Here is a 14,250-nt window from a genome sequence, read left to right on the forward strand (position 1 = left end):
AGTCTGAAGAGCTAACTTCCAAACCCAGGTCTGTTGCTAAATCACTTTATTCACCATTCTTCACTATCCTAGACCTCTAATTACAAATATGTAACACTAAAGTTGGGACTCCCAGATCTTCAATTCTAAATTTCAATAATCTAAACCTTCCCTGAGTAACCTCTTTCACCTATTAACAATTTACTGCAGGCTAACTTTTTCATCCAACTCCAAACTGCTTTCACGTGTAGCTCTAACATTGACAGCAGTTACAGCAAGCACATTTAAAAATGTAATAGGTATTTCTATTGACTTTACATTAATGTAATGTTAATATGTTAATAAGAAAAATGCTCAGTGGTAATTGAATTAAAGTTAAAAACAAGCATGACTTACAAATGGAGCTTCCATATGACCCAGCAGACCCACTCCTAGGTATCTACCCAAAAGACAAAAACACTGATTCAAAAAGACACCTGCACTCCCATGTTTATTGCTGCTTTATTTACAGCTGGAAAGAAATGGAAACAACCCAAATGCCCAAAAGTGGATGACTGTATTAAAAAGATGCAGTACATATACACAATGGAGTATTACTCAGCAACAAACTATAATAAACACATGCCTTTTGCAGCAACATGGATGGAGCTAGAAAAGATCATGCTTAGTGAAATAAGATAAAAAGAAAAGGAAAAAATACTGATGGCTGCACTCATAGCAGGAGTATAAAAGATCAGGTGAGAAAATAATAATAATAATCATAATAAGCTACATACCAGAGACATTTTATGGGGGCAGAGTGGGGAATGGGGTCAAAAACAGAGGGGGGAGGGAAATGCACTAGACTATGGTGATGGTACATGGGTGATTTGGTGATGGGAAGCCCACGGGGATTACGACTGAGATGGAAAAAGGCACACAATGATGTAAAAATAAACTATTATTAAAAAAAAAAACAAGTGGCTATCCCTGGTGGCGCAGCGGGTTAAAACACAGCACTAAGAAGCTTAAGCCACTTCAGCATAAGTTCGATCCCGGCCTGCTCCAGAGGAGATCCACATGGCGAGGCAGACCTCTCCTGACCAGCCCGCTGCTCCCTTCAGCAGTGTACTTCCTCAATCTGCCTGTTCTGCTCCCCACTCTGTCTCTGGTGAATCCTCTCGCCCTCCGCACCTCTGGCCTATACCCCAGTTCTGTATGAATAAAAAAAAAAAAAAGCATGACTTTCATTCAGCTTTTTAAAAAATATTTATGCATAGAACTGGGGTGTAGCCAGAGATATGGGGGCAGGGAGAGGATTCCCCAGAGACACAGTGGGGAGCAGAACAGGCAGATCTACTGAAATTACACAGCTGAGGGAAGCAGCAGGTAAGACAGGTCTGCTGTGCCATGTGGGTCAGCTCCTCGGCCTGGATGATACATTAGTATTGGTGACAAGGGGATAGCGTAATAGGGCTGAGACTTAACCCCTAGGCCATCAGAGAGGCCTCTGCATGGCTTCCTAAATTGGCTTCTGCACTACTATTTTTACTACTGATACTCCTAACATCTCACCTCCTGCCTTTCTGACATACAGTGAACACTGTTGAAAATAGTATTTTATGTCATTTTCTTTATAACACTCTTTGCTTAGGATTTAATAGCTTTCAAGTGTTTTATGACCAACTTCAAATTCTTGCCTGGTATTCACAATTATTTCCCAATATATTCTAAGCTTCAATAGGCACTGATTAGTTTTTTTCATATCCCTCAGTTCAGGATGTCTGTTATATATGCAAAATTTATTTTGCAATTCAATGCTCCTGTATACAGAAAGAACGTTTGCAACTTGAGAAAGTGTTATCAAAGTAGGATGCAAATCTTTGAGGGTAATGTTTAAGGGAGCAACTCTTAAAGCTAAGAAAATATGAAGGTCCGTGTTCTTTGCTGCAGGAACTCAATCTCTAGGAATTTCTCCTCCAGACCTATTCCCTACCTGTAACATATGTATTCAAGTTACTCACTGTAGCAGTTTTTCATTGGGACACCAAGATATCCATTAATAAGAGACAACTTAGATTAAAGTTAAAATAAATTATGTAATAGCACTACATGGAGAAGAAAAAAAATGAAGCTCTAACACTGATATGGAAAACCTCTAAAGTATCTTAAATGAAAAAACAAGGTGAATAATCATTAAATAGTTTGTGTGCATTTATATATAAAAGGCACATAAGAAAAATACATTTATATCTGCTTTTAGATATGTAAAAATCTCTTTCAGAGATAAAGCTCTTAACAGTGGTTACCTGTTTAGGATAAAGTGGTGAGAACTGGTTGGCTGAGCAAAGAAGGTGGGATGAAGATGTGTCATGGAACATCTACTGACTCTGAACTATATCACGACACTGTTTAATGAATAAGTTTAAAATGAAAAAAAAAAAGAAGCATATTTAAATCAAGAAAAAGTACTACCCAATTAGTGTAGGCCCATGACAAGCAAGATAATTACTGCTAATGTACTTCTTATTGTACAATGTACTGCTAATAAATCTTACATATGTATGTTACCTGTGATATTCCTACAACAGCAACAGATTCACAGTCAGTTCTCATAAAACTTTATTGCTATAATTAGCAACAGAACAAGAGCTGCAGCCAGTATGGGACGGAGGAGCTACTTGATTTTTCCCATCTTCATAGCATTTTAACATCCTATGAAAAATATGATATTTCTTCTATAAATGGTACTTACTATTTTGTAATTAAAATTATTATGAAAGGAAAGAGATCTGCTTTGGGTAGCTGCATGGAACACATAGGAACATAAGTGTGAACGCCATGAAATTCTTGTAGAAATTTATTTTATTTAGTGTGAGACACAAAATACAAGAACAACAGTTATAATGAATAAACCCATACAAGTGATGTGCATTTCTGGGAAACTGTATAGTTTCTTCTCAGACTTTAAATTTTTAGCACACAGAATGCCATTGCCTAAAAGCTGAAATGTCTAGGGAAATAGGGACGGCTGGGTTTGCTGAGACTGAGCAAAAGATGTTCTTACTTATTATACCTGCTCACTTCTAGTAAAAAGGAAAGAGCGGGGTAGGAGGGACAGGATGAATAGTGAAGGAATGTCCTACACAAATGTTCATCAATGAGTTTTCATTTGTCCTTGAGAGACTTATGCTGGGGAGGTTAGGCAACTGTGACCAATGGAGACATCTTGAGAAGACAGGGAACGTCAGCGGCAAGAGTCAAGTTATGACATTTGATCACCATTACAGAGAAAAGGACATGAGGCTTTGGGGTAGGGTCAGCTAAATGTGGACACTTCTGAAAGGCTTTCTAGGAGGGAAACTGGAAGATAGAAACTAATTCTCTAGGGAAAACACGGTGATGGACCCTACACACCACAGAGGGGAACTTAGCGAAACTGGAGAGGGCTGATCCTCAGACCAATGACATCTCTGCCAATCTCTGTCACCTGTAGAAAGAGGAAGAAAGGTCAGGGACTTATGAGAGAAATCTTGCTACCCCCAACACTCATTGGCTCCAGCCTTCTCCAGACCTGTTGCCTGAAGGGACACAGGAAGAGACCATATTCTACGCCCCACACACTCCTGTGCCCTCAGACTCATTTCTTCAGGAAAGCACTCACGGTGGTGACCCTGCAGATTTGACCCTTGAACTCAGGTGAATAGCAGGCCCCGCTGAGTGGACACTTCTCCACTGGCTTTCCACGATAGATGGGCCGATAGGATGCAGCACAAATGTCAAAAGGGTTATGCATGTCGTAATTGAGCTGGCAGGCATCTGTAGGGTTCTTCTCACAGGCAGACAGGATTTTCCGGGTCTAAAGAATGAAGTAACTTTTTATTTAAGAGGACAAAAAGCTGCACACCACAACTCAAATGATCTCACTAGGGTTGCATGGTTTCTTTGATGCAAGTTGCAACTGTGTGGCATGAGTAATGAAGGCTCTGTCCAGGGTATAAGTGAAAGGATACAGCTGCCAGCTCAATACTGAAGTGGCACCATGGGTCTAGACCCACCTTCCCCGACCGGGATTGGGGCTGATCACAGTCAGGAGCTCAGGAACAGGTCTGAAAAGGTTAAGACTGGTATCTACTGTCCAAGAAAAATGCTTTTGGAGGTAGTAAGTAATGGGGTACATGTGGAGATGTGTGGTGGTGATAATGGCTCTAGGAATGGGGTATTTTCAGCCATGGTAGGGCTGCTCTAGGCTGCAGGTCACTCTCATACTTGGCCATGTCTACGTAAGTTACCTGCTCAGCTTCCAGGAACAAGGGAGGCACCATGGCCCTAAGTGGATGAAGATGGCATCCACTGGGAATGCTGCTGTCAGTGCTCTTTTTCAGAGGAGCACCTTGGCTTACTATGATCTGCAAGAGCAGATCTAGTCTGCCTTGGCTCACTAAAGGGATTCTAGTTACCTGTTGAGCCACCTCTGGCTTGGGCCCAAGTTCTAGCAGGCGTCGGGCAAAAGTGGCAGCTGTCTTAAAGTTCTTGAGCTTGAAAAAGAGGTTGAGGGCTGTGCGCAGCACCAGGATCATGTGCACAGGCTGCAAGTTGGAGTGAGTGAAGTAGGCTGCCATCTGGTGGACAAAAGAGGAACAGAAATTAGCTGATCACAACCAGGGGAGATGGACTAAGCAGCCTTACAGCCATCAAATCAAAACAAAGCAAGCCAGGGCTGCTGCCTCCTAGATAAGGCAGACCACTGGGGTGAGGATGGAGGGTAGAGGAATACATCCTTTCCTCACAGAAATGGACCCAACTTTTCTTTCTCCCCAGACTGAGATCTGGGTTTAGAATTGAAGGACCCAGAGAACTAACGTAAGGTGAGGATTTTTACCTCACAGATGCGCTTCTGCTGTTCTAGAGTCTCTTTGGGCAGCTTCTTCCTTTCAATCTCCATGGACAAACCCACGATGTACTCACGGCAAATGGTGATGAGCTGTTGGGCCTGGAGCCAAGGACAAAGGTAAGTCATGGTACAGAGGCATGCTTATGGGGCACTGGGGTGTGCCAGGACCAGGACAAGTAGCTAGACCTCCTCTACCTCTGCGATCTCCTGTTTATTATCCACAACAAGCAGTGGCACACTGAGTAAAATGGAACGGAATTTCTCCACAGCTTCCTCAAACTTGCCAACCGTGGTGAACTGGTAACACAGCTGCAGGCGCTGGATGAGGTCATTCAGCTTCAGGCCTACAGCTGGCACACCATTCTTCAGCCCTGCATCCTTCCTGGAAAGAGCAGGATGAGAAGACACACTCAGGAGTCATTAAGCCTCAACTTCTCTTTCTGACAACATGGTCATTAACTACCTCCCATGAAAGTATGGGGGGAACAAGGTGTAGCAGACACAAACCAAACCTCCCAAGAATGGGAAGCAGGATCTTTTCCTTCTAGCAAAGCCCAGTTCTGAGACAATCTAACTGTCAAAGAGGCTGCCAACTGGGCAGAGAGGAGAGCAAGGAGCAAGGGCCTTACCAGTTGCGATTGGGATAGCCATACATGGAAGGCAAGCATGGCAAAGCCTGGTAGGTGGTACGGCCGCGGGCGTACGTCTGCAGGAACAGCTGCTTGTAGGGGCCAAACTGGGTCACACCCACCTGGTCATGAAGTAACTGGAAGACAAGAAAGAAACAAAAATTCTAGCCCTACCATTTAAAAACTAGTTGAATTTAGGTGAGGTACTTCTCTGTATTTGATTCCTCATCAGTAAAGTGTGCTTGACCATGGCATCGACCTCATTCAATAATGCCTATAAAGCACTGAGACAATGCTGGCACAAAATCAATACTACATAAATTGTAGTGGTTATTACAGTGACACAAGGCTCTGTGTTTGAAATATATACCTGTTCTTGCAGGAATGTGGATGTCAAAGAGGAGAGCCAGTATGCAGTTTAAAGATGGTAGGTGCTGGAAAAAGCTACATACGTGGCTACTATTCAACTGGAAGGCAGGTAAGAGAACGCCTCAGAGGCAAGCGTTCTCAGGCAAAATCTAGCGCTTCCATGATGTACACACACCTCTGCCCTATTGGGCAGACCGTTTCCATTTGGCTAAGCTTAGTGAGCCACATCTCTGGGACCCTGAGTGAAATACACTCATCAGGAGCCAAGGTTAAGCTAAGACTTACCCTCATGGCTGTTTCAAAAGAGCCTGCCAGGATGTGGTCAACTGGAAGCTGAGAGTTATTGCACCAGGTCTGACAAGAAACAGACAACAGAAGTGAATTTTCTTCTTTCTCTTCTTAAATCACCCTATTTTTTATCTACAGTGGAAAAGTCTCAATGCTACAACACATAAATTGAGTGGAATGGAATCACTTATTTCTAGAGTATTCACTTGCTTACCTGAGTAGGGCTGGTTCCCTTGGTAGGGGGCACAAAGAAACCATCTTCAGCCCCTCCAGCTGACCCAGGGGGTATATCCTGGGGGAGAAACAAAAAGTGAGCTACTCTGACAACCTTCACTCATTCTGATAAGACAAAGTCCTTACCTTGTTCCCAGCCCCTAGTGGGGAAGGGGTGATGGCTGTGGGAGAAGATCCTCAAAACAGGAGTAGTCTTCCCAGGAACAAAATAATATGCCAAAAGATCTAATTCAGGCAAAAAGCCTGCTGCCTTTTCCTAAGCTGTGTCGTCACCCTGATTATCTCTTCCTTTCCTTCAAGTGGGAGGTAAGCATCAGACTGAGAGCCCTCCCTCTCCTGGAGACCTCAGGGCAGGGGCCATAATGCCACTGGCTTCCACAGGGGGAGATGGGGAGGACCTGACAAAACCAATTCCACATACCAGTTCTGGAGGAAGCTCCAAATCTTCTTCTACATCCCATCCGCCACCTTCTTCCTGCCCCTTGCCAAGAGTATCATCCCCCGAACCTTCGGTGGCCTCCACAAACCCATCTGTAAGAAAAATTCAGGCGTAAAATAAATTTGGGCTGGTGACACAATGAAAGCTGGAGAATAAAGAGCTGGCTTCCTTGTTGGTTCCAAGGTCTGGAAGTCTGCAGCCCTTGCCCATCCTGAGTATAATCCAGCATGCTGTGGTCCTTAGACTGCATCCTCACCTTCATCCAGCTGCAGCTCTGCATCCTCTCCCCAGCCTTCAGTGCCAACAGTGTCAATGTCAATGTCAGCCGCCAGCGCGCCACCCTTCCCTACGAGGGAGGAGTAGAGAGAGCTGGTTATGGCCAGTTAAGTCTGAGACATGACCGCCTGTGCAAGCAAACTATATCCACCTTTGGTGGCTAGGTTCTGCCCACTTACTGTGCTTTGTTTATTTTTGTGATGTAACAACCTGTAATGAGTCTACAGAGGGAACTGAAGAAAGATGTATGGTCATAAGTGGCCTTTGCTACCAAACAATGGCTCTGAAGCCATTTTCTACTCACCAGCCTTTAGATACCAGCTCTTAGAATTTCTTCCTAGGAACTCCACTAAGTTACCACCATTGCAGTGCATATAATTTGTGGCAGGAGGACACTGGGATGGCAGAAGGAGAAAAGCAAGCACAGAGCTGGGCAGAAAATGCCCTGCAGTCATTTAGACTGTCAGAAGAAATGAATTATAGACATATCAAGAAGATGGGAGTAAAGGCTGGTGTGCAGGAGTACAACAAGCACCTGCACATCCCCACTGGACACAACTGAGGTGGCTAAATTTGTACCTTAAGATTGTATACCATGATGACAAAATACTGACCAGTGAGGAAGATATATACAGTAAAACCTAAGGAAATAGGCCAAAACATTAACAGTGACTGTCAGAGGTGTGCAGCAAGAGACAACCCTTCTTTTTCTTTCTTATTTTCTAAGTGTTGTTTAATGACCTTGAAATGCTTTTAGTTCTCATAAGACAGTTTCATGACTCTAAATGGCATCTCACTGCCCCCTGAAGCTTCAGATAGAATGAGGGGCAGAGGAGCTTATCATATTCTGAGGACATGTCTTCACCAAACAACATTGTACGGAGAAAGGGTACTCACCCTTGCTGGCAATGGAGCCCTCAAAGAACCCTTTAGACACCGTCAGCAAGGGCCAGTTTGTATCCAGTGGCATGATAGGTGCAGGTGGCTGAAGCAGCTTGGCATTAGGGTCAATGTCTGGGATCTAAGAGGTAGAAAAGAAAGAGGTTTTAACCTCTTTTAAAGCAAACCACTCTCAGGAATCAGAGAGGTAATCAGCCTCTCTTGCTCACATTTGTTTTCTCTTCCTCTCCAGGTGAGAAAGTGACAACTGTGGTTTTAAAATGTCCCAAATTCCCAGAGCTAATTCTCAAATGAATACACTCACTGTCTCTTTCTCAGGGTCAAAGGTCTCTTTCAGACTCTCAGCTTCTTCATCTAAGCCATGGGTAGCAGCTGTAAGGTAGGCCAGTGACTCTGTGGGTAGAGAATGCATGATATAGGGATGTTCTCAGTTCAGATAGCCATGATGGGTGGTCTCCAAAATGCTCCATGGGCCCTATTCCTGGTACCCACATTCATGCACAATCCCACCTAAGTGTGGCTGAACTTGCTGATTTGCTTCTATTGTGAGCAAAACATGGCAGGAAGTGATGTGCCTTCTGACACCAGGACAAAGACCATGGCCTCTCTGGGCACCCTCCCCTGCACACTTGCTAAGGGAATGAACTGTCATGCTATGAGCAGCCTTACAGAAAAGCCCACACAGCAGAGAACTGTCATCTCCCAGCCCACAGAGAGTGAGGACTAAGGATGCCCATAGTCACACAGTGAGCAGGGAAGGCTCTTCGCCACAGAGGCCTTGAGATGGCTGCACATCATGAGATGTGAGGTCAGTGGTGCCAGCTGGGGTTCTATACTACAGTTTGGGGTAATTTGTTATGCAATACATAACGAATACTGCTGCTTTGTTCTATCATCGGTGTTAAGGGGAAATCTGGAACCATCCCTGACTTCTCTTTCATATCATACAGTCACTCCTTCAAAAAGCTGTTGTTTTTACTTTGAAAATATCTGCTTGATCTGATTCCTTCCAGCTAACACCTTGGTCCAAACCACATCTTCTACCTTATTTTTTCCTGCTGTATCCCAAATACTAGTATAATGTCCCCAGAATATACAAATGAGTAAACAAATGAGTAAAACTTCCAAAGTAATTTCTAATGCATTCAGTTAACTGCATTCACTAGGGTGTCTGCTTCTGGACCTTTAAAAACCTCTTATCTCCTCTGTGAACTGTTTTCTGAATAGTGCTTGGCCAGAGTGAATATTCTGCCTGTGTTTCAGTGTAACTATGAAGAAAGTCTTCTGAGCAGAACATGTTGACTCTTCTGAGAAGATGTGTAATGGAGGGTAATCCCTCCCACTGAACATAAATGACTTACCACAAAGAACCAAGGGGAGCTGGCGAGTCCTGGATTGATACTCACTCTGCCCACAGTTCCTCAGGATCCGGACCCGCTCTGACACGTCACCCAGGTACAGAGCATTTTGATAATGGCCACTCATGTCCTTGCGGATCTCAGCTGCACCATGTCAGTAAGAGATTTGTTAGCTGTTTTTCTATTTGTTTTCCTTCTCTGCACCCACCTCTCCCCCCTAGTGTCCTTCTTTCCATCTTTGGTATCTGAGCTCTTACCAATTTTCATCATCTTGCGGAGTTTCTCTAGGTTGCCAGTGATGAGATACAGGAAGGAAAGTTTGTCAAAATTTTTGGTGCGCTGGTAACACATTTCCACAATCTGGTGATTCCCCTGCAATAAGGCTACTTCTCCCAATTTCTCCCAACAATTCTTGTCATCCAGGGCTTTGGCTGCTTCCAGAGCAATCTGAAGAGTCCCAAGGTTACAGGTAAAAGGCTGAGGATACAACTTAAAACCAGGGGCTATAGGCAAAGTATTTGCCTCTTTATCAGTCTCCCAAGGAACTATCAGTGCTTCCAATCACACAAACCTTTTTGTCTAAATCTATTTAAACCCCCCCCCCAAAGATGTATTTTTATACATACAAGAGCTGGGGTGGAGGGTGAGAGGATTCGCCAGAGTCAGAGTGGGGAGCAGAACAGGCAGATCAGGAGGGCAGCGGCAGGAATGGTCTGCTGTGCCATGTGGGTCAGCTCCCTGGCCGGGGATCAAACTTGTACTATAGTTGCTGCTGGCAGCTCATAGTGCTGAGACTTAACCCCCTGCACCACTAGGGAGGCTCTTTTTTGAAAATTCTACTAATAAATAAGCCCCCCCTTAGATCCATTGATAAAGAATCACATTGTCCTATGCTTGAGAAATCTACTTTTATAACAAAGTTATCTCCTAGTAGTTGCCAATTCCATAGGGCCAATTCTTGCTTATCAATCTTATTTTCCACTTGTCAGGTTTAAAGGTCTAAAGGGGGGGGGTCCTCCCTGGTGGTGCAATGGATTAAAGCACAGTACCATGAAGCTATCTGCAGTGTGAGTTCTATCCCCTGGCCAGGGAGATGACCCACATGGCACAGCAGACCTCTCCTGACCCACCCATTGCTCCCCTCAGCAGTGTATTCTCAGTCAGTCAGCCTATTCTGTTCCCGACTCTGTCTCTGGTGAATCCTCTCACCCCCTGCACCTCTGGTCTATACCCAGTCTTGTATGCATAAATAAATAAATCTTTAAAAATAATGCCTACAGACTCTGAACCCTGGTTTTTAATAAACCTCTTCATCTGAGCAGGCTATCAGTAAGTCAAATGTCAAGAAAAGAATGAGATTTTTCAAATTTCATGCTATTACTCCTGTTCTAGAAGTTACTGAGTTCAGACCTACTGGCAATTTCAGAAGTAGAAATGCTGTAGCAGAGCAGAGATGGGACTAAATGGAGACCAGCAAATAGAAACTGGAAGATAATTCAATCCAACAACTACAAAACCCTAAATTCCATTACACAGTCAAAGACGTAAGCCCAGAATCATGTTCCCATGTTTTCCCTAGCCCTCTCATCAGCCTGAAGTGATACAGATTTACAATATCCTTCTTACCTCAATGTTTCCACACTCCAGTGCCAGACTAAAGCGAGTTTTCTCATCCTTGACAAAATGCAGTGCCACTTCTGGGTAGCCCTTCTTCTGGAGGTAAGCAATGATCGACTGGCCTACGAGTTTGGCATTCCTTACCATGTGTAGAACCTAGACATTTGGGGTGGGAGAGGGCAGGAAATGGAAATCACTTACAGGGAAAAGAGCATAGTCTTTCAACACTTCTGGAGAGATTTCTTATTTCATACCTCATCATACTTTCTATTGATCAGGGCAAGCTTGAACTTGAACTCAGTGGGATCAATGGTGAGCACCCGAGGGCGACACTCCCTGTCTAAGCAATAGACATTGTTGCCCTTCACCCGAGTCACATAGATGGGTAAATCCAGAGTCCGGATGATTCCGTAGTCCCTGAGGGAAGCAGAGAGAACAACTTTCAGCAAGTAAGGTGATCAAGTCTGCAAGAAATGGAGAAGAGCCTGGGACACAGGCTTTTGCCTTTTTATTATCCCTGTCAAGTGCTACCTGACAGTGGCACAGATGGAATGTGACTCAAAGAGAGCAGAACTAATGCCAAGTTCACTCCTTTCATTCTTTTGTGTGAGGTAGGGAAAGTTGGGGCAGTTGCTATGCTCTTTCCTCATAGGTTGTTACTCCAAATAATAGGCATGACAGCAGGAGTCAGACTTAAAAGGTGTATCTTAAGTTGTGTCATATAAGTGTAGGATGCTATGGATAGTCACCTCCTTCCTTATAAGGTATATGTCAAAGTAGAAGAGATGTGACGAATTGTGACACACAAAGATAATGAGAAGCAAAAAATATCTTATGTTGAATAAAAATAAAAAGATTACAAATTAAAATTTATGGGTATAGCTAAAACAATACTTGATGGATAATTTGTAGCATTAAATAAATATCTTGGAAGGGACACCAAAAATTAATGAGGTCTATGTGCCCATATGAAGAAAAAAGATTAAAAATTAAAAAGCACCATCTCAAAAGTGTATTGTTCTTTTTAAAGTTAAACTAAAGAATATATTTAGAAGGAAATAATAAAGTTAACAGCAGAATTTAAGAGACAGAAAAATACAACAGAGAGTTCAGTAACAGCAAAAGGTGAGTAAGACTGAGGTAAGTAGACCTCTTAGGAGTTCAATTAAGGTAAAAAGAGAAAATTGCAATAATAGGAATGAAAAAGGAGATATCACTATAGACTGTGCGGATGTGAGGGTGTATATACACTTTTCTTAAATGTTCAAATTCCAGAAAAATAAATTTTACCAAAGGTGACTAAAAAGAAACAGAAAACCCCTATAGTCTTATTATTATTACAGAAATAAATCAGATAAAAATTCTCCTATAAAGAAAGCCCTAAGCTGGATGACTTCACTGATAAATTTTACCCAACATTCAAGGAACAATTAATTCCAATCTCACACACACTCATCCAGAGAAAAGGAAGTTACACTACTTGCTTATTTTATGAAATAAGCACAATCTTGAAGCCAAACCTAACAAAGAAGGAAAAAGGGAGACCTATAGGCCCACCTCATAATCTCTCCCCTCTCCAGCTCCTCCTTACGTATGCACAGGGGCAAGTGCTCACCTGTGCATTTGTGTTCTTGCACACACATGTATGCGTGCACATGTGTGTGTGCACACACACAAAAGTCCTAACTATAATACTAGCAAATTAAAACTACCAATACTTGAAAAGGGTAAAAATCTCATGACTGAGTTAATCTGTATTAGGAATACAATGTTTGTCTAAGACTGTAAAAATAAATCCCACTTAATTCACCACAGTGATCAATGAAAGATTAATTGTACTACTACCTCAGAAATGCAGAAAGGTAACTAATAAAGTATTTTTGCTTTATTTTACATGGAATTTCATAAACTGATTCTAAAAATTATACGTTTTCAAGGTAAATTTATTTAAAAAGTCATATAACTTAAAAAAAGTAGGAAATCGCTGAGAAGCTATTTAACCTATTTAACTCACAAAGTGGCAATATTTAAGAGTGTACAGAATTAAACCAACGACAGACCACAGAAAACAGATCCTTATGTTTTTGTAAATGTAATTTATATATGACAAAGATGAAAATGAACTATGGGAAAAGGCTTGGACAATTGAGTGTCCTTATGGAAAAATGTGAAATGAGCCTCTATACTTTACATCATACCTAAAAATCAACTTCAGGTAGATTACAAGCCTAGCTTTGAAAAACAAAACTGTGTTTATAAATAAGAACATATAAGAATGCCTGCATGATGCTGGGAGTCAATAAAGATTTCTTAAGTAGAACAAAAAATTTAATATCCATAAAGGATATAAGAGACTCAAAAATTCAATAGTATTTAAGAACTTCTGTTCATTAAAGGATATGATAAGGAGAATGAAAGGCCATGCTCAGAATGGGAGGGAATATTAACATTTGTAGCATCTAGCCCTGATATTCAAATATATAAAGAACCATTGTAAATTAACATGAATAACTAATTAAAAGAATGGTTAAGATTTAACCAGAATTCCTAGAAGACATCCTGATGTATAGCCCTATGAAACTGCTCAGTTTCATTAAGAATTGGGGATTAGTAAAGTAAAACTACAAGATGCCATTACCCAAATGAGAAAGGTAAGTTTGGCAAAAGTTACGTGTTGGTCTTCATGTCAAGCAAGAAAATTCTTACCGACTGCTGGCAGGCATATATTGTTAAGTGTGAAGGTATGTCACTCAGAGACCCACCACCTCAACTCTGGGCAAGGCAACCTGAAGTAGGTGTGCATACACACCAGAACACATGGGAAGGAAGGTCTGAGAGAGCACAACACAAACACTCAACAGTCCTTTCAGTAGCACTGATAATCATTTATAGTCACATAAAAGAATTGTTAACAACACTGAAAATAAACTTAAAGTAACAACATGGATGAATCTTACAAATAAAATATTAAGTAAAATTCAAAATGTGGTGATCTCATTTGTATGAAGGCAAGCAAGCAAAAGTAAACAGTGTTTTAAGATACACAATAGGTGGTAAAATTGCAAAGAAAAGCAAGGAAGAAAGGTCACTATCTTTTAGTGGGAAATGGAGGAAGTTAAGATTAATAAGAACCACATGGCAAAGGGCTTCTGAAATGTCAGAACTATTTACTATCTTGGTTTGAGTGACTACTTATTTATAGTCTATGTAACCTATGCACTTTTCTATATTTGTGTCACATTTGACAACTTTAAGAGCGTTGAAAAGAGAATGCTTGTATGCCCCAGT

The 14,250-nt window shown here is 42.0% G+C and overlaps 1 protein-coding gene across 2 annotated transcripts in view; it reads right to left on the bottom strand.

Moving 5' to 3' along the window:
- Positions 1-2,803: 2,803 nt before the first annotated feature.
- The window catches only part of COPA (coatomer protein complex, subunit alpha), a 36,635-nt gene continuing 25,188 nt past the window's right edge, over positions 2,804-14,250 (bottom strand). For both annotated transcript variants that reach the window (XM_004688382.2, XM_004688381.2), the window contains exons 18-33: positions 11,217-11,379; positions 10,972-11,118; positions 9,603-9,792; positions 9,394-9,489; positions 8,292-8,380; positions 7,985-8,108; positions 7,068-7,157; positions 6,794-6,903; positions 6,353-6,430; positions 6,136-6,204; positions 5,482-5,618; positions 5,048-5,234; positions 4,841-4,951; positions 4,419-4,580; positions 3,623-3,817; positions 2,804-3,448 (exon numbers count right to left, since the gene is read on the bottom strand). In XM_004688382.2, coding sequence (XP_004688439.1) covers positions 3,389-3,448; positions 3,623-3,817; positions 4,419-4,580; positions 4,841-4,951; positions 5,048-5,234; positions 5,482-5,618; positions 6,136-6,204; positions 6,353-6,430; positions 6,794-6,903; positions 7,068-7,157; positions 7,985-8,108; positions 8,292-8,380; positions 9,394-9,489; positions 9,603-9,792; positions 10,972-11,118; positions 11,217-11,379 — 2,008 coding nt within the window. In that variant the 3' untranslated portion in view covers positions 2,804-3,388. The remainder of the gene's footprint in view (positions 3,449-3,622; positions 3,818-4,418; positions 4,581-4,840; positions 4,952-5,047; positions 5,235-5,481; positions 5,619-6,135; positions 6,205-6,352; positions 6,431-6,793; positions 6,904-7,067; positions 7,158-7,984; positions 8,109-8,291; positions 8,381-9,393; positions 9,490-9,602; positions 9,793-10,971; positions 11,119-11,216; positions 11,380-14,250) is intronic.

This window comes from Condylura cristata, unplaced genomic scaffold, assembly GCF_000260355.1.
Source record: "Condylura cristata isolate star-nosed mole 26May11 unplaced genomic scaffold, ConCri1.0 scaffold00024, whole genome shotgun sequence".
NCBI classification, from domain to species: Eukaryota; Metazoa; Chordata; class Mammalia; order Eulipotyphla; family Talpidae; genus Condylura; species Condylura cristata.